At 36.6% G+C, this 20,386-nt stretch overlaps 1 protein-coding gene across 6 annotated transcripts in view; it reads left to right on the top strand.

Annotated features, from left to right (window-relative positions):
* Positions 1-20,386, top strand: part of USP15 (ubiquitin specific peptidase 15) — a 128,182-nt gene that overhangs the window by 18,423 nt on the left and 89,373 nt on the right. For all 6 annotated transcript variants that reach the window (XR_011255965.1, XR_011255964.1, XR_011255966.1 and 3 more), the window contains exon 2: positions 6,244-6,371. Coding sequence is in view for 3 of the 6 variants with exons in the window: in XM_069584772.1 (XP_069440873.1) it covers positions 6,244-6,371 (128 nt within the window). In the remaining 3 variants the exon portion in view is untranslated. The remainder of the gene's footprint in view (positions 1-6,243; positions 6,372-20,386) is intronic.

The following is a 20,386-nucleotide window of genomic DNA, read 5'->3' as shown; positions in this document are numbered from 1 at the left end:
AATTTTTTGATTGTTTAGATTACATATCTTCCCAGATAACAAGGGTAATAATCTGTACTTTTGTCCTTTGTGCTTTTCTTTTCTTATGAGATGTCAACCAATCATTTTCACCTTTCTGGCTTAGTAGCAGCTGCTCTAGTTAACAAAAGGAAATAATTTCTTGAAAATGAATGCATTACTATATATCAGATTCATAATTTGATCAATTTGGAAACAATTAAGTCATGTTTTTCTAAAGAAAATTCTTCAAGGTTTATGTAACTTTTTGTTAAAATCTAATGGTGATTGTAGCCATGAAATTAAGACGCTTACTCCTTGGAAGGAAAGTTGTGACCACCCTAGATAGCATGTTGAAAAGCAGAGACATTGCTTTGCCAACAAAGGTCCGTCTAGTCAAGGCTATGATTTTTCCAGTGGTCATGAATGGATGTGAGAGTTGGACTGTGAAGAAAGCTGAGCACCGAAAAATTGATGCTTTTGAACTGTGGTGTTGGAGAAGACTCTTGAGAGTCCCTTGGACTGCAAGGAGATCCAACCAGTCCATTCTGAAGGAGATCAGTCCTGGGTGTTCATTGGAAGGACTGATGTTAAAGCTGAAACTCCAGTACTTTGGCCACCTCATGGGAAGAGTTGACTCATTGGAAAAGACTCTGATGCTGGGAGGGATTGGGGACAGGAGGAGAAGGGGACAACAGAGGATGAGATGGCTGGATGGCATCACCTACTCGATGGACATGAGTCTGAATGAACTCCGGGAGTTGGTGATGGACAGGGAGGCCTGGCATGCTGTGATTCATGGGGTTGCAAAGAGTTGGACATGACTGAGTGACTGAACTGAACTGAATGGAAATTCATCTGTTGGATTTGGAAGAGATTTGTCGTTGTTCAGTCACTCAGTTGTGTCTGACTGTTGGCAGCCCCATGGACTGCAGCATGCCAGGCTTCTCTGTCTTTCACCAACTTCTGGAGCTTGCTCAAACTCATGTCCAGTAAGTTGGTGATGCCATCCAACCATCTCGTCCTTTGTCATCCCCTTCTCCTGCCTCCAATCTTTCCCAGGGTCAGGGTCTTTTCTTTTGGAAGAGATAGTATAAAATAAATATGAGGTAATAGAAAATAATAATAATAGAAAATAATGAATTTCTTTAAAAAAGTAAATAGTAATAAAACTAAAGCTATGCATTTTATACATTTTTCTGTACATATTTTTGTCCCGTTTTTATGCTTGAAATCTTATTTGCTATCAGCTTGTTTGACTGCAACATTATTCATAGTCTGTATGTTTTTTGACTCTTTCATTTTGTGCATGTATATGAAGATTATACATAAACCATTGTTATTGTTTAGTTGCTAGGTTGTGTCCAATTTGTTCATGGGATTTCCAAAGCAAGAATATTGGCATGGGTTGCCATTTCCTTCTTTGGAAATCTTCATGACCCAAAGGTCAAACCTGTATCTCCTGCATTGGCAGGTAGATTCTTTACCACTAAGCCACCAGGGAAGCCCATATAAACTGTTATTCTGTATTAATTAGGAAACATATTGATCATATTAAGTATACTACTTCAGAAAACAGAATACAAAGGAAAATGTAACAAAACCCCTGTGTAAACCTGTGTTAGTTAAAAAAAAAAAAAAAAAAGCTTTACAAATACAATTGAATCTCCCTGTACCTGTTTCGCTCATCCTAACCCCTTCCCTCTCTTGCCACGGGGAGCCACCATCCAGAAATGATTTTTATTATTCCCTTTACTTATATTTTCAATATGTATACATGAATCTATGAATATTGTTATTTGTGGCATGTTTAAAATTTTTCTATAGTTGTACTGTGTGTACATATCTGTATCTTAATATATTTGTGTTATATTACATGTATCCTTTTGCAGCTTCTATTTTTTTAATTTAACATTGCAGTTTTGAGATTTATCCATGTTAATACTTGGCAGCTGTATTTTTCATTTCAGTTTTTGTATAATATGTCATGATAGGAAGAGTGGATATTAGGGAGCTTTTCTAGTTTTCCATTTGCTAATTATGTTGCGTTATATGTAATGTAACTACATTACAAGTTGTATTGTAAATATGTGCAAGAGTTTCTTATAAGACTTAGCAATGACAATATGCAATTCTGCAGTATGCACATCTTCATCTTTAATAAATTTGCCAAATTATTCTCCAAAATGAGGATTCTAGTTTATACCCCAGTTGGTAGTTTATAAGCTGTAGTTACTACACATCTTCTCCACACAATATTATTGACACATGTACATGTGCTTGTGTGTTCACCAATTTCATGCAAATGATGTGGTATGATATTAATTTGTATTTTTTACATTACTAATGATATAGAACACTTTCTCCTTTGTCTCGAGGCCATTCTTATGTCCTGTGTATTGTCCTTTTTTTCTTTTTAAATTAAAGGAGTTTTTCCATGTATTCTAATCCTTTGTTGGTTATAGGCAGTATTTTTCCCAATCTCTGTCTTTCTTTACTTGGTGCCTCTGTTAAACAGAAGCTTTTCATTTTAACCTTGCAATTTTATCAACCTTTACTTTTAAGAGTTTTTGTTTTTTGTGTTTACTCTTCCTATATTCTGAAGTAACAAGAGTTTTCTCCATTCTCTTTTAAAAAATTATATTTTTGCATTCACATTTATGTTTTTAATCCAACTGTGATTTATTTTTGTTCAGTTTCTGCTGTAACAGAGCATGTGTTCCTGAAAATCACTGTGCTATATTGCAGTAAAACCCACAGGGCATATGGGAAAACAGTGTTGGGGCACAGCACTTGAAAATTTCTTGGCAGTGACCCATTTGTTTAAAAAAGATACCTAATAAAATTGTAGCATAGTTTTACATTTATTAAAGGTTAAGAAATACACTAATACCACAAAAATATGCCGTTTTTATTTTGAAAAAGAGGAAATTTGCTTGAAGTGGGATTCAAAAACATTGCAGCCTGTAAGTTATTGTGAAATGGTAGAAGGAAGGTTATCCAAAATGCACCAAGAAATTGTAACAGATGTGGAGTGTGTAGTTCATAATGCACATGGTGACTGTAAGATGTAAACATTTATGTTTTGTGCATACCTGTGCAACTCAGTATAGCTGGGTAGTTTTCTGCATTTATCTAGTGTTTGTTTTGGAGTTAGGGCTAGGCTGAGACAAGTAAGCCTCCTAGGGTGTAAAAGGATGCACTCCCTGTTAGGGTCCCTTGGCATCTCACTTGCTTTACCCTAGTCCTCGCACTGTATAGAGTGAAGTAGTACTTAAGCATACACAGACTTTGTGTTACTGTTCCCTTGTATCAGTCATGTTTAACACATTCAGGTTTTCTTAAACTTTTTCAAGTAGTACTGACTATATATGTGAGGTGTAGAGCTCTAATTAATTTTTTCCATGTATGTATATCCAGATCTTTCTACACTGGTTTGTAATGATGCTTTTAGAGTATAGAGTAGTTCCACACATGTTGAATACTTGAGCCTGGTTCTTGTTTCTTTGTGCTTTCATTGGTCTTTTCGCTTCTCCCTATGCTACTAACACATTTTCTTAATCATAGGTCTGGCACTGACTTTGTAACTTTGGGCAAGTTCTATGTGCCTGTGAAATTATAGGAGTTCCCACCTCATTGGGTAGTTAAAGGAGTAAGTGAGTCAGTATATTAAAGTACTTAGAAGTACTTGCCTTGCCCAGGAGTAAACCTCAAATGTTATTTTGTTATTGTTAAAGGTAATCCTTGTAACTGAATAAAGAGTCTTGAGAACTAGTAAACTGAGATTGCCATCTTGTGTTTTCTTTTCCAAACTAAGAGGAAATGGGGAGAAGCTTATGGAAGGATTCCCTGAGAAAAGTGATGTTTAATTATCTGAAAGATAATAAGAGTTAACTAGGTGGTGAGAGCAGTAGGGGAATATTTGAGGCAGAAGGAGCCATGAGGCAGAAGATAGTATGTCCAGGAACTAGATCTCAGCAAAAAGAAAAATGGCTCCAGTTAAGACTAAAGAGGGAGGTAGGAGCAGATCAGATCATGCAAGACCTAGTAGGCAAAGTTACCGACTTTAGACTATCTTAAAATCAGTTATAACTGTTTGTAGAGATTGCTATTTCAAGAATAAAAACCATGAAATACCAACTTTTACAAATAGTTAAAACTATTCAAAAAAGAAACTGAGAAGCTACAGTTGGGTGCATCTGGACCTTAATAACGTATCAAAGATTAAGAGTGCTGTTGAAAATGTATAATAGATTTAGGTCTTTGTTCACTTACTGAAAATCTTGCTGAGCTGTTGGTTTTGTCCTAGGCTTGTATGAATTAAAATAGAGGAATCTCGTGTTTGGGGCAGGTCTATAATAGATTAAAGTTTTTACAGTACAACAAATCCATGTAAATGTCTTGGATTTTTTTTTTTCCATTTATATGTCCACTTTATCTAATTTCAAGGGTACACCTAAGAAGACTACACATTATTTCCGTAATAGATACTCCTGTTTTTTCTGCTTCCCTCATGTTTCATTGGCTTTCCCTGGTGGCTCAGAGGTAAAGAACCTGCCTGCCAATGCAGGAGACGAAGGTTCAATCCCTAGATCAGAAAGATCCCCTGGAGACCAAAGTGGCAACCCACTCCAGGATTCTTGCCTGGGAAATCCCATGGACGGAGAAGCCTGGCAGGCTACCATCCTTAGCATCATAGAGTCAGACACAACTGAGCACGCATGCACGCATGCAGCTAAGTCTAATTTTCTTTATTCAATTTAACATATAAAGACATTGCTAGTCTAACCTATTGTGTTTATCTTACAAATGGGGTTTTCTTAAAACTTGGTTTTTCAATTCTCTTTTTTCCTCATAGATCAAAATCTACAACTTGTGGGCATTCCATTGTATGACCCTGATAGTATGTTTGGAATACTCATGTATAGATAATTCTACCTTACCCATTTTTAGGAAATCGAACTGCTGATGAATATTCCTTAAAAATTGTGGGGTTTTGTTAGGTTGGTGCCTTTACTTCAGGTATTTTCAGACATAAAGATAGCATTTCATTCCTACAGGGTTCTATGAATAGAATATAAGCATGGAAGCATTGGAATGATGTTCTAAAAAACTTGACTACACACGTGGACTTTAAACATCTTGCTGACCTTTGCTTTTGTTTGTGATTGAGCCTAGTTAACTGTGAGGGAAAATGTTTCTGGAAAAGAATTTTAAAATAATTATGAACCAGTGGCAAAGCATGGTAGGTATAATATAAATTTATATGGTTTTTTTAGATTTATAATTTTTTTATGCTTTCTTTGCTAGAGACTATTATTTTACGTTTTCCGTCACTGGTCATCTGATGAGAAAGCTAATTTAGGTATTTGAAAATAGGGTGACTATAGTTTCAGTAATGGTTATAGTGCTTGGTTTCACACTTTTGAAATAAATTAAAAACCAGTTGCTTGCCGCAGCAAATTTTACTTATGTATGAGAAACAGTGGGAAACAGTATTGTTGCTATCAACTTTTGTTAGTAAAGAAGCTAGTTATTTTTAAAGTTTCTTTTAAAACTTTGATTATAATTACTAAAATCAGTCTTCCAAACCTTTAATAATTGTTTCCTTACTCCTTGAAAGATACAATAAAACACATACAATTAGCACACTGTATTTGTAAGTTTTTTGTGAAAGAACCATTTTTCATGTTAACATTTTACCGTGTTGCATGTAAAATTTTACCTTGATTCTAATTGTCATTTGAATTTTTGTTCAGTTGGCACATATTGTGTTGAACAGCTATTGCATTTTTTGTTAAGTTCTATTAAGGATTTTTTGTTTCATGTGTATGTCAGTAGTTGTCTGTAGTAGATATTTTTTAGAACAATAGAAAAATACCTTACACAAGTGAAATATTTCTCTTCTACAACTGTGGCATTAGTTATTCTCAGTAATCCTTTGAAGTAGACATGTACTTTGATATAAAGTGAAGTATAAAAAATAGAGGGACTTCCCTGGTGGCCCATTAGTTAAGACTTCGCCTTCCAATGTGGGGGATGCAGGTTTGAGCCCTGGTTGGGGAGCTAAGATCCCACATGCCTTGCAGCCAAAAAACCAAAACATGAAACAGAAGCAACATTGTAATTCATTCAAAATGGTCCACATTAAAAAATATATATATATATATTTTAAAGATAGCATTTCTGCTATTCTTAAAGTTCTTGATGGTTTTTTTTTTTTAACCAATTTCTCCTTTTTTTAAGGTACCTCGTGGATAGTCGCTGGTTCAAACAGTGGAAAAAGTATGTTGGCTTTGACAGTTGGGACAAATACCAGATGGGAGATCAAAACGTTTATCCTGGACCCATCGATAACTCTGGGCTTCTTAGAGGTATTATTTCCTTAAATCAAGTTTGTAAATGTGTTCATTTTAATATGTTATGGTCAACATATATAATGTGGAAAATGTTAATGTAAATAAATTGATAACCAGAAATTTCTTATATAGCCATCCCGTTGGTGTCCATGTGGGGTTTGGTTACATGATCCCTCTCAGATACTAAAATCTGTGGATGCTCAAGCCCCTTATATAAAATGGCATAATATTTGCATATAATCTATGTATGTCTTCCCATATATTTTAAGTCTTTTGTTGGTTACTTTTAATACCTAACGAAATATAAATGCTATGTAAATAGTTGCTGGTACATAGCAAATTCAAGTTTTGGTTTTTGGAACTTTCTGGAATGGTTTTCCTGCCTGTGGATGCAGAGGGCCGACTATATTATAGATTTGACCTAATGAATTCAGATTATTTTGTCATAATTAATCTTCTGTATCATGACAAATTTTGTCATTTATGATGTAAAAAGGGTTTATTACCTTTTAAGACTAGAATGTAAATTAGAAAGTACTATCTCACTATTTTGGGGAAAAGTACTATCTTACTGTTTGGGGGAAATGCTCTATTGTGTATTATTTTCCTAACGGGCACATAACTTCTTTAATTGGGGAGCAGTGGTATATGTTACATTCTTGGATTTTTGGATTCTTTTTCTACAACCCTTACTAATAATACTTGCCAGCTCTTCTAAAACTCTGGTAACATTTAAAGACAATAAAACCTAAGTACTAGAACTTTGATTACTGGCTTAGGTGGAATAACAAGGACTAGACTTATCTTTCCATTTAAATGAACCAAAACCCTGACACAATATATGAAACAGCAGTTCTCAGAACTTTGGACATCAGGCAGTGAAGAACAGTGATCCCTGAGAAGTATGAAACAAATGAATTGAGCCCTATGTTTTCCTCAGCTTACTGTACTGAGAGAGTTTCCAAGACATAGCACAGAAGGAGAGACCCATGCAAAGCCTGGCAATCTCCCTTAGTTGAGAAAAGAGTTTGGAGTCCAGGGAGACCAAGGCAGCCAGAGTTTCCAGGGCAGAGGACCAGAGAGTAATGAGCAGCACGTCAGGAGAAAGAGAGACCTAGAGATCTACAGCAACCACTGAAGACTCTTGTAAGTCTTCAGCTGACTGTTGACTAGTGCATGTGTGTGACAAGCTACCCAAGGCCCAGAAAAGAATTATCAAAAGAATTAGAGCAGTCATTTAGGTTCATGTGACCAAATCAGGTTCATTTGCCGGATGTGCTACAAGCCAGATGCTGAGATGGCAAAGCTTGCAGCAGGGAAAGGATTTATTTGTGAGGCAACCAAGTGAGGAGTTGGGAGAACAACTCTCAAATCCACCTACCTGATAGCAAGGGACTCAGGGTGTTTGTGGAAATAAAGAAGCAGGGTAGTCCAAGGTATGCAGAGCATGGGGAAGGGTAATAAGAAAAAGTGAGTCATTCTTGTGCAGATGCAGGTAAGCTGCTTGCTTCTCCATGAGACACATGTTCAGAAAATGGAGGCGTTAGCATGTTCTGAGGGTGGAATTGTGGGCGCTCTCACGTCAAAAGGTCAGCAACTGGACACTTCATACAAGCCCAGTTGGACAGTTAGTGGTCTTAATCTTAGCTCTACCTAGAACTGAACGCAGCTGATTGCAAGTTCCTGAAAAACATCTCAGGAAAGTATCTTATTTTTAGACTTTATGAAACTTGGAGGACATGTGAGTTTTTGTAAAAACAAAGTAGCTTGATCAGTGAAGGCATGTTACAGTTCACTGTTCATAAGAAATTATAGTTTAATGGATCTAACTGATGAGTACCCTCGCTTTCACTTATAAAGGAGCAAGAATAATGTGTTCACAGTAGCCAGAGTGGAAAATGTTATAAATCATGGAGTAGACTGCAGAGAATGGGTTTGGCTCTATAGAAGGGCAAAATGAATACTCTTGTCCTAAATCGAAAGCGACTATTTCCAAGTAACTTCACTGCATCTTAGAACAGAACAGAAGAATATTTGTGTGTGTGTGTGTGCGTGCATGCGTGCTCAGTTGTTTCTGACATTTTGCATTGTAGCCTACCAGGCTCCTCAGTCCCTGGAATTTTTGTCCCTCAGACAAAAATACTGGAGTGGGTGGCCATTTCCTTCTCTAGGGTATGTTCCCCACCCAGGGATTGAACCCGCATCTCTTGGGTTTTCTGCATTGGCAGGCAGATTAGATTCTTTACCACATGCCACCTGGGAAGCAGGAATACAAAAATATCCAGCATCCATCCAACAAGATAAAATTTTTAATATCTTGGATCCAAACAAATAGTACCCAGAATGCAAAGAGGCAGAAAATATAATGCATAATAAGGAGAAATAGTAATGTTTAAAATTTTTTTTAAAGTGGAGAAGAACACAAAGCAAATGAAACAAATAGAAAATGAATAGCAAGTGAGATGGTAGATTTAAACCCAGCTCTATGAACAATTGTGTTTAATGTAAATTTGAAGTAGAGAATGTAAGATTGGATTAAAAAATAAAGACCCAACTGTATACTGTCTATCAGAAACCCACCTTAAATACAGAGTACAAATAGAGATTGAAAGATTCTAAGACTAACCTCCAGTCATCCTCACTCTTATATAACCATCTCCCCTTTGAGTGTGAGTGAAACCTGAGACTAGGATATCATTCCTGTGATTATTTATGTTATATGACAAAAGGGAGATTATCCCAGTGAGCTTTATCTGATCATACATGCCCTTTGAAAGCAGAGCTTTCTCTGGCTGGTAGTTATAGAAGTTAGGATATAAAGCATGAGAAGAACTCATTGCTGATTTGAAAATGGGACTATATGAAAAAGAAGACAGGTGTCATCTAGGCACAAAGAGAATTGTTGTGCCTATAGCCAGCAAGAAAACAGGCACCTCATACTTGTAGCCATGAGGAACTAAATTCTGCCAACAACCTGAATGAACTTAGAAGTAGATTCTTTCCCAGAGCCTTCAGATAGGAGAGAAGCCTTTCTGACATCTTGATTTCCTCTTTGTAAGACCCTAAGTAGAAAGTCCAGTTGAACTCACCTGAACTTCTGACCCACAGAACTGTGAGAATATAAATAGGTATTGTTTTAAGCTACTATGGTTATTTGTTAGCAGTAGAAAACTAAGACACATACTAACTTCAGTCCATGGGGTTGCAAAGAGTTGGACACAACTGAGTGATTGAGCTGAACTGAACACATACAACACTATAATCAAAAGAATGCTGGAGTGGCCATTTTAATATCAGACATTAAGATTTAGAACAGTGAACATTATCAGGGATAAAAGTTCATTTCATAATCGTAAATGGGCCAGGACAGTTCATTAAGAAAACATAATAATCCTAAAAATATATACCCATCTAATGGCGTCACTTGAAAATATGTGAAGCAAAACCTGACAGAACCAGAACCACAAGGAGAAATAGAAAAATATCCATAATTATATGATGGATATTTCAGTACTAACTATTCTCTCCATAAATAATAGAAAAAGTGTAGACAAAAAAGTAGAAAGGAAATAAATCAATCTGCTTGTCCTGACATTTATACAATGTAGTACGTTCCCTACATACTAACTGCGAACTTTCAAAGATGTGTACGTGCATTCACGTATCCAGTCATATAAGTTGGTTCGTGTGTCTGGAATATGTTGTTACATGCCTGCATCCTCTACAAGTGGTTGTGCTTTTGTGTACTTTACTGTAAAGTACTGTACAAAGTACAGTGGTGTAGTATCTTTATTTCAAGCCCAGGATGTTCAGGAGTAAGCATAAAAGCAGCGGTGATGTGGCTGGTACTGCTAAGAAGCACCAAGCAATAACAAAACAAAAGTGAAAATAATTGAGAGAGTGGAGCAAGGCAAAAAGATGGTAAAGATCACTTATTCTTATAACATGAATCATTCAGTCTTGGAACATGTGAAGTATGCCATGCCAGTGATGTTGACAGTAATACCAGAGAAGCATGGAAAAGTAATGGACGAGATGGAGAAACTTCTCAGTATGTGAATACAGGATCAGTGTCAGCTGAGTTGCTCTCAGTTTAATGCTGATGCAAAAGAAAGTTAAAAGCCTTATGAAGACTTGAAGAAGAAGCATGGTGAAGAATCAGAAGGCACATCTTGTAAAGCCAACCATGACTGCTTTTATCGATTCAAGGCTAGAGCCAAGCTTTACAATGTAAAGGTAAGTGCCAAGGCAGCGAGTGTAGGTATGGTACCTGCCTGGAAATTTCCTGAAATGCTTTAAGAAATTATTGATGAAGGAACGTATTTACTATAGCAGGTTTTTAATGTGGGTGCGAGGACTGTACTGGAAGAGGAATTCAGACCAAAGTTGTATCAGTAAGAAAGAAAAGTTGATGCCAGGCTATAAAACACTAAAGGATAGGCTAACTCTCTTTGTATGGTGGCACTGCTTCTGGCAGTATGAAACCAGAGCATCTTTTAGTTTCTCATTCAGAGAACCCAAGAGCCCTTAAAAACAGACAGGGACTCTCTTCCTTTTGTATGGAAGAGAAACCCCAAAGCTTGGGTTACACAGGCCATTTTCCAGGATTGGTTTTTCCACCATTTAATCCCAGAGTTGAGAAATACTGCTTGAGGAAAGACATCCCATTCAGCATTCTTTTGCTGCTCAACAGTACTCTCGGCCACCCTCCGTTCATGGATGACTTTCATCCCAGTGTGTATCTGCCACCAAATACTGTGTCAGTTATCCAGCCTGTGGACCTAGGGGATTATAGTGGCTTTCAAGAAATATTACTCACATTGCACTTTTTGTCAGGCAATAAAGGCAAGTGGCAAATCAGGAACAACCTTGCAACAGTTTTGGAAGGGCTCTACCATGTCCAGACCCATAAAAAACATTGACTTTGCTTGGTGTGATGTTTAGTTGTCATCATGAGTGGGATTTGGAACAACTTTTACCCATAATTTATTCATTATTTTCATGGATTTGAGAAGGTGGACAAAGAATCAAAAAGAGGTCTTCAGCCACTTAGTGAGCCTCAGGAAAAAATTGGAGCTAGATCTGCAAGAGGACGACCTCATTGACCTCCTTGCTGTGCAAAATGAGGAGCTTCCTAATAAAGACCTGATGGAACTGGAGGCCCAGAGAAAGGATGAAGCAAGCCAAGAGGAAGAAGAAAAAACTGAAGAATGAAGAGATTAATGACACATGAAGTGGCAAAGGGTTTCTTTATTTGAGAAGGCACTGTTTTTGAGGTGTGGGACCCAAGCGTAGAAGGGTACACGAAGTTTGCCACTGCTGTTCAGAATGCAGTCCAGTGCTGCTCTGTCATCTGTGACAAGAAAAAAGAGAACTACTTACCCAGACATCACTGGATCGTTTTTCCAACAGGGTAGATAGAATTGAATCAGGCCAGGACTCAGAACCTGTGTCATCAGCATCAGGCGTGAGTGACATTGCACCTTGCCTTCTGCCTCCTATTGCTGACAGTCTTTCAGCTCTTACCATCTCCCACCTCCTCTCCTGCCTCCATCAGTAACTCTTCTTGCCTGTTCACTCTATGCCAGCCCCTGTATGCCAGCTGTTGTACTCTATGTACTACTATACTTTTCAAGGTACTGTACTATAAAATTAAAAATGTTTTCCTTATTTTGTGTGTGTGTGTTTAAATATTATTTGTGTGGAAAGTGTTGTAAATCTATTATAGTGTATTACTGTGTAGCCAATTGTGTTAGTTAGATACCTAGGCTAACCTTGTCGGACTTATGAACACACTCTTGAAATGGAACTTGTTCATGTATAGAGGACTTACTGTATTCCCACTGAACAACAGCAGAATGAAAATTCTTTTTGGTGTTCACATGAAGCATTTAGATAAACTGTATTTTGCATAAAACCTGGTTCAGTAAAGTTAGCAGGAGTTAAATCATGCAAAATATGTTTTCTTACTACAGTGGGATAATAATAACTGAGAGGTGAAACATCTTGAAGTGTTTGAAAACTAACATACTTCTGCATAACTCATGGGTCAAAGAGAACTCAAAGAAATTAGCAAGTATTTTTAACTAAATGAAAGTGAAAACAAAACATCAAAATTTGTGGAAGGCAGGTAAGTAGTATGTGGAGGGTAATTTATAGCTCTTTTAACATGTGTAAGGAAAAGGAAAGGTTATAACAGGTGAAATATCGTCAAGTGTTTGAAAACTTACATGCTTCTGCATAACTCATGAGTCAAAAGAACTCAAAGAAATTAACTATTTTAACTAAATGAAAATGAAAACAAAACATATCAAAATTTGTGGGAGGCAAATAAATTTTATGTGGAGAGAAACTTATAGGTCTTTTAACATGAATAAGGAAGAGGAAAGGTCTCAAATCAGTGACCTCGGTTACTGAGTCAGGAAACTAAAAATAAGAACAAATTGAAGTAAGTCAAGCAGAAGAAGGGAAATACTAAGTTCAGAACAGAAATCAAATAAAAGGAATAATAGAGAAAATCAATGAAACCAAAGACTGGTTTTTTATGAAGATAATAAAATTTATAAAGACCTAGTTTGATCACAAGAGAAAGGTAAAAGACACAACTACCGGTATCAGGAACAAGAGAGGTAACATATGTATCAGTCAGTTCAGTTCAGTTCAGTTACTCAGTCATGTCCGACTCTTTGCGACCCCATGAATCGCAGCACGCCAGGCCTCCCTGTCCATCACCATCTCCCGGAGTTCACTCAGACTCACGTCCATCGAGTCCGTGATGCCATCCAGCCATCTCATCCTCTGTCGTCCCCTTCTTCTCCTGCCCCCAACCCCTCCCAGCATCAGAGTCTTTTCCAATGAGTCAACTCTTTGCATGAGGTGGCCAAAGTACTGGAGTTTCAGCTTTAGCATCATTCCTTCCAAAGAAATCCCAGGGCTGATCTCCTTCAGAATGGACTGGTTGGATCTCCTTGCAGTCCAAGGGACTCTCAAGAGTCTTCTCCAACACCACAGTTCAGAAGCATCAATTCTTCGGCACTCAGCCTTCTTCACAGTCCAACTCTCACATCCATACATGACCACTGGAAAAACCATAGCCTTGACTAGACGGACCTTAGTCAGCAATTAGTCTCTGCTTTTCAATATGCTATCTAGGTCTTGGTCATAACTTTTCTTCCAAGGAGTAAGCGTCTTTTAATTTCATGGCTGCAGTCACCATCTGCAGTGATTTGGGAGCCCCCAAAAATAAAGTGTGACTCTGTTTCCACTGTTTCCCCATCTATTTCCCATGAAGTGATGGGACCGGATGCCATGATCTTCATTTTCTGAATGTTGAGCTTTAAGCCAACTTTTTCACTCTCCTCTTTCACTTTCATCAAGAGGCTTTTAAGCTCCTCTTCACTTTCTGCCATGAGGGTAGTGTCATCTGCATATCTGAGGTTATTGATATTTCTCCCAGCAGTCTTGATTCCAGCTTGTGTTTCTTCCAGCCCAGCTGTAATATGTAATATGATATACTCTGCATATAAGTTAAAGAAGCAGGGTGACAATATACCGCCTTGACATACTCCTTTTCCTATTTGGAACCAGTCTGTTGTTCCATGTCCAGTTCTAACTGTTGCTTCCTGACCTGCATACAGATTTCTCAAGAGGCAGGTCAGGTGGTCTGGTATTCCCTTCTCTTTCAGAATTTTCCACAGTTTATTGTGATCCACACCGTCAAAAGCTTTGGCATAGTCAATAAAGCAGAAATAGATGTTTTTCTGAAACTCTCTTGCTTTTTCCATGATCCAGCGGATGTTGGCAATTTGATCTCTGGTTCCTCTGCCTTTTCTAAAACCAGCTTGAACATCAGGGAGTTCACGGTTCACATATTGCTGAAGCCTGGCTTGGAGAATTTTGAGCATTACTTTACATTTGGCCTTGGAATGCGGAATGAAGCAGGGCAAAGACTAATAGAGTTTTGCCAAGAAAATGCACTGGTCATAGCAAACACCCTCTTATAACAACACAAGAGAAGACTCTATACATGGACATCACCAGATGGTCAACACCGGAATCAGGTTGATTATATTCTTTGCAGCCAAAGATGGAGAAGCTCTATACAGTCAACAAAAAGAAGACCAAGAGCTGACTGTGGCTCAGATCATGAACTCCTTATTACCAAATTCAGACTCAAATTGAAGAAAGTAGGGAAAACTGCTAGACCATTCAAGTATGACCTAAATAAAATCCCTTATGATTCTACAGTGGAAGTGAGAAATAGATTTAGGGGCCTACATCTGATAGATAGAGTGCCTGATGAACTATGGAATGAGGCTTGTGACATTGTACAGGAGACAGGGATCAAGACCATCCCCATGGAAAAGAAATGGGAAAAAACAAAATGGCTGTCTGGGGAGCCTTACAAATAGCTCTGAAAAGAAGAGTAGCGAAGAGCAAAGGAGAAAAGGAAAGATATAAGCATCTGAATACAGAGTTCCAAAGAATAGCAAGAAGAGATTAGAAAGCTTTCTTTAGCGATCAATGCAAAGAAATAGAGGAAAACAACAGAATGGGAAAGACTAGAAATCTCTTCAAGAAAATTAGAGATACCAAGGGAACATTTCATGCAAAGATGGGCTCAACAAAGGACAGAAATGGCATGGACCTAACAGAAGCAGAAGATATTAAGAAGAGGTGGCAAGAATACACAGAAGAACTGTACAAAAAAGATCTTCATGACCCAGATAATCATGATGATATGATCACTAATCTAGAGCCAGACATCTTGGAATGTGAAGTCAAGTGGGCCTTAGAAAGCATCACTACGAACAAAGCTAGTGGAGGTGATGGCATTCCAGTGGAGCTATTTCAAATCCTGGAAGACGATGCTGTGAAAGTACTGCATTCAGTATGCCAGCAAATTTGGAAAACTCAGCAGTGGCCACAAGACTGGAAGAGGTCAGTTTTCATTCCAATTCCAAAGAAAGGCAATGCAAAAGAATGCTCAAACTACCGCACAATTGCACTCATCTCACATGCTAGTACCATATGTATAGAAATCTACAAGTAGCAAAAGGACAATAAAGAAATATTTCTTGAAAAATGAAAACTAATAAAGCCCATTCCAAAAGAATGAATTCTCTGAAGAACCCTATATTAATTAAAGAAGTTGAATTTATAGTTTAAAATATCCTCACAAAGAAAACATCAGACCTTGATGGTGCCACGAGTGAATTCTACCAGTGCTGTTTAAGAGAATTATGCCAATTCAACAAAAGCTCTTTTCAAAAATTAGGAGAGACTGCTTCATGCAGTGAAACCAGTGTTATTTTGATACCAAAGTCTAAGAGAGACATTTCAAGAAAAAAAAGTTCTCAACCAGTATACCCCTGATGAACATACGTGCATCTATTATTAACAGAATTTTAGTGAATCAAGTCCAAAAATAAAGAGGATAGGTATATAGAAAGAACATTACCAAAATACTATATAAAAGAGTAAAATACAAAGAAACTGCCTCAACCTCAGAATGGACATCTGTGAAAATGGACATCTACAGATGACATACTCAACAGTGAAAGACTGAATGCTTTCCCTCTAAAATCAGGGAAAAGCAAAGATGCCTACTCTCAACTCTTTAAGCCGAGATTGTACTGGAGGTTCTAGACAGTGTTTAATAAAGCAAAAAGAAAAAGTAAAAGATCTACAGATTGTATAGGAAGAAGTAATAAGTCTTCCTTTATTCACAAATACCTGTGTCTATGTAGAAAATTCAATAAAATCTACAAAAACAAACCTTCTAGAATTAATAAATGAAATTAGCCTATAGGATACAAGACCATTACTTAAAAACCAGTTGTGTTTCTTGTACATTAAAAATGGACTAACATGAATTTAAATTTTAAAAACATATTTTATAATAGCACCAAAATATAAAATGCAGATAAATCTATAATACATGTAAACTAAAAACTACAGGATATTGCTGAGATAAATTAAAGCCTAAATAAAGAGATAAATTATGTTATTGGATCAAAAAACTCAGTATTGTTTAATTCCTCCACTCAGTCTGCAGATTCAACACAATTTCAAATCACATTCCTAGTAGGCTTTTTAAAAAATGAGAGTTTCGGTTCAGTTCAGTTCACTTCATTCAGTCATGTCCAACTCTTTGCCACACCATAAATTTCATCCTTTGAAATTCTGTAATTCATTGGCTTTCTTTTTTTATATTCATAGTTTTACAACTATCACCATCGTCTAATTCCACAAAATTTTCATCACCCCAGAAAGAAACTTCATATCCATTAGCAGTCACTCTTCATCCCCTCTCAAGACCCCAGCCCTAGGCAATCATTAATATATTTTCTGTCTCTGTGGATTCTCCTTTTGTGAACATTTCATCTAAATGGAATCAAACAGTACGTGTCCATAGTATTGGACTTCTTTTGCTTGGCACAAAGTTTTCAAGTGTCATTCATGTGGCATGAATCAGTATTTTATTCTTTTTTTAGTGGATGGATAATTTTCCATTGTATAGAGATATACCACATTTAATTTATCCATTCATCAACTGATGGACATTTGGGTTGTTTTCACTTTCTGGCTATGAATGAATAATTCATTCATGAACTATTCATGTACGAATTTTTGTGTAGATGTGTTCTTGGTCATATAGTAACTCTGTGTTTAACTATTTGAAGAATTGCTTAACTTTTCCAAAATAGTTGGCACCATTTTACATTCCCACCAGCAGCAAGTAGGGTACCAGTTCCTCCACACCTTGCCAGACTTTATTATTGTCTATTCTTTTGTATTATAGCCATCCTAATGGGTATGAAATGGTGGTGGTTGTTCAGTTGCTAAGTCAGGTCTGACTCTTTGCGACCCGGTGGTGCCAGCCTTCCCTGTCTTTCACTGTCTCTTGGAGTTTGCTCAAACTCACATCCTTTGAGTCAGTGATGCCATGCAAACATTTCATCCTCTTTAGCCCCCTTTTCCTCCTGCCTTCAGTCTTTCCAAGGGTCAAGGTCTTTTCCAGTGAACTGATATCTATTGTTACTTTGACCTATATTTGTTATTTTTATATGTTTGTTATTTTGATTTCCCTAATGATTGATGATGTTAAGTGTCATATCTGTGCTGCTTATATCTGTTCAGAAAAATATTCAGATCCTGTGCTCTGTTTTTAATCGGGTTATTTGTCTGTTTACTGTTAGGTTTTAAGAGTTGTTTATGTATTCTGGATACTAGTCCCTTATCAAACAAGATTTCCAAAAATTGTCTCCCATTCTGTGTATGTCTTTTACTTTCTTGATGGTGCCTCTCAAGTGCAAATTAATTCTGATGAAGTCCAGTTAATCTATTTTTTTCCTTTGGTTGCTTGTGATTTTGTTGCAGAAAGCATCACCTAATCCAGGATCAGAAAAGACATGATTTCTTCTAAAAGTTTTTGAGTTTGGGCGGTTACATTTCTGTCTCTGATCAATTTTAAATTAGTATTTCTATATAGTGTGAGATGTAAATCAGTTGAACATATTATAGGATCCAGTAGTAGATCCACACATGTATGGCCAATTCATTGTACATAAAAATGTAAGAGAAATTCAGTGAAGTCTTCCAAATAGATGAATGCTGCTTGAGCGTTAAGTTGCCAGAAACAAATGAACTTTGGCCTACACCCAGCACCATATACAAAATTAACTCAAAACACACCATAGACTTAAATGTAAAAACCAAAACTATGAAACTCTTAGGAAAAAATTAGGAGAAGATTTTTGTGACACTGGGTTAGGCAAAGATTTCTTAAGTGTGAATTAAAAAGCACAATTGAAAAAGGGAAAAATTGATGATTTGTAATTCATCATTAACAAAAGCTTCTTCAAATAACACTGTTAAGAGAAGGAAAAGATAAACCACAATGTGGGAGAAAGTATTTGCAAATTACTTAGCTGATAAAATATATGCAGAATAAAGAATTCCATAAAGCCCAGTGGAAAAAATAGACAAAAGGCTTAAACAGATGCCTCACCAGAGAAGGTGGTGTTTTCAGAAAGCACATGTAAAAATACTCAACATCACTAGTCATTAGAAGAATGAAGATTAAAACCACAGTGAGGTCCCACTGTGCATGATTTGAATCATTTAGAATGATTCAAATTAAAAGAGAAATCCATACCAAGTATTGATGAGGCTGTAGAGCAAGTAGAACTTTCATACACTATTTTGGCTAATGAAATAGTCTTGCAGTTTCTTAAAAAGCTAAATATACATTTACCATAGGAACCAACCATTCCACACCTCAGTATTTACCCAAGAGAAATGAAGAGAAAACCTACACATAAGTGTTCATATCAGTGTTACTTGTAGAGAAAATTGGAAACAGTCCAAAATGCCCATCAGTAGCTGAATGAATAAACAAATTACAGAATGTTCATATAAAGTAATGAAATCCTACTCGGCAGTTAAAAGGAATGAACTCTTGACACAGAAAAATATGGATGGATTTCAAGATAATGATGCAGCATAAATGACGCCAAATAAAGCAGTACAGACCAATTTTATATAATCTAGAAAATGCAAATTAGTCTACAGTTGGAAAACACAGATAAACAGTTTCCAGGGCACAGGACAGTGAACCTGGATGGACAGGAAGAAGAGATGACACCAAAAAAATGGGTGACAGGGAAGCCTTTGTGGCCAGGGGGTGAGGGGCGATGCCGATGGATACATTTATCGTTTTAGTAATGATGATTTCACACTTGTATTGCTGTGTCACAACAACAAATTTTACCCTTTAAATCTCAGCAGTTTTGATATCAATTTTATATCAAAAACACAGAAGTAAGAAAAATGAGAGGTTCTGTGTTTAGGGTTGTTCCTCCCTTAAAAATGATTCAAAAATTGATCATTTTATTTTATCCACTATAGGGCTTCCCAGGTGGCCTAGTGGTAAAGAATCTGCCAGCCGGTGTGGGAGACATGGATTTGATCCCTGGGTTGAGAAGATCCCCTGGAGGGGGGAATGCCATCCCACTTCAGTATTGCCTGTGAAATCTCATGGACAGCGAAGCCTGGCCGGCTGCTGCCCATGGGGTTGCAAAAGAGTTGGATACAACTTAGTGGCTAAACAACAACTAGACATAAATTACTGTTTGATTCTGTTACATAATAAAATCATTTACCCAGACTCTTGAATTATTGTGGAGAATAACATAGACATCTTAATTTTTAAACTTTTTTTCTTTCCCTAAATTTATTTTGAAGCAGCCTATTATAGTGGAAAGAAAATGGATATTAGTGTAAATATATACATATTTGAGTCTAGCCTATAATTTTCTGTATGTGAGCTTGGGCAGGTTAATCAATACCTGAATCTATTTACTAAGTAAAATGGAGCTATCTACTTCATAATGTTGTTTTGAAAATCAACTGAGATAAAAGTATTTTCCATAATGGTACCTTTTCTTGTACCTGCAATTTTCTGTGTGAATTTTTTGGGCAATTTACTTGATTTCTTTGAATGTATTTTTTAATCTAAAATAGATATTCATCTTATAGAACTGTTTTGAGAATTGACTGAGATAACATGATCATCTGCTGTAACATGACTTAGTACATGATGCATGAGAGAGTTTCACTTTCAGAGGGTTCTGAAAATTTGTTCCAAATAGTCAGTCTCATCAAGAATTTAATAAAGTTATAACTAAGAATTTTTTAAACTGAGCTTTAAAATTAATACTTACTTTGTGCCAGCTATTGAAGTTCATATAAAATTCAGAGTGTTCTCATTTCTGTTCAATATAAAGCATAGTTTTTCTCAAAGGTTTGTATGATTTTATAACCACAGATTGATCCTACATAGAGTAAATAAATTTTTTTAAAGCATTTGTCTTGCTTCTTGATTTTTATCATTGTATCTAGTTAAAAGTAGTACTTTATCATTGAAATGCTGCCTGGAACAATTTTGCTTCCCATGTTTGTTAATTCACTGCTGACTCAGAATGAGAAAATCTTCTTTATATTTTTGAGTTATTTACAAATAACTC

The sequence above is a fragment of the Ovis canadensis genome, chromosome 3 (assembly GCF_042477335.2).
Source record: "Ovis canadensis isolate MfBH-ARS-UI-01 breed Bighorn chromosome 3, ARS-UI_OviCan_v2, whole genome shotgun sequence".
Classification (NCBI taxonomy): Eukaryota; Metazoa; Chordata; class Mammalia; order Artiodactyla; family Bovidae; genus Ovis; species Ovis canadensis.
The sequence above is the reverse complement of the archived record's forward strand: the minus strand, read 5'-3'. Positions and strand labels throughout refer to the sequence as shown.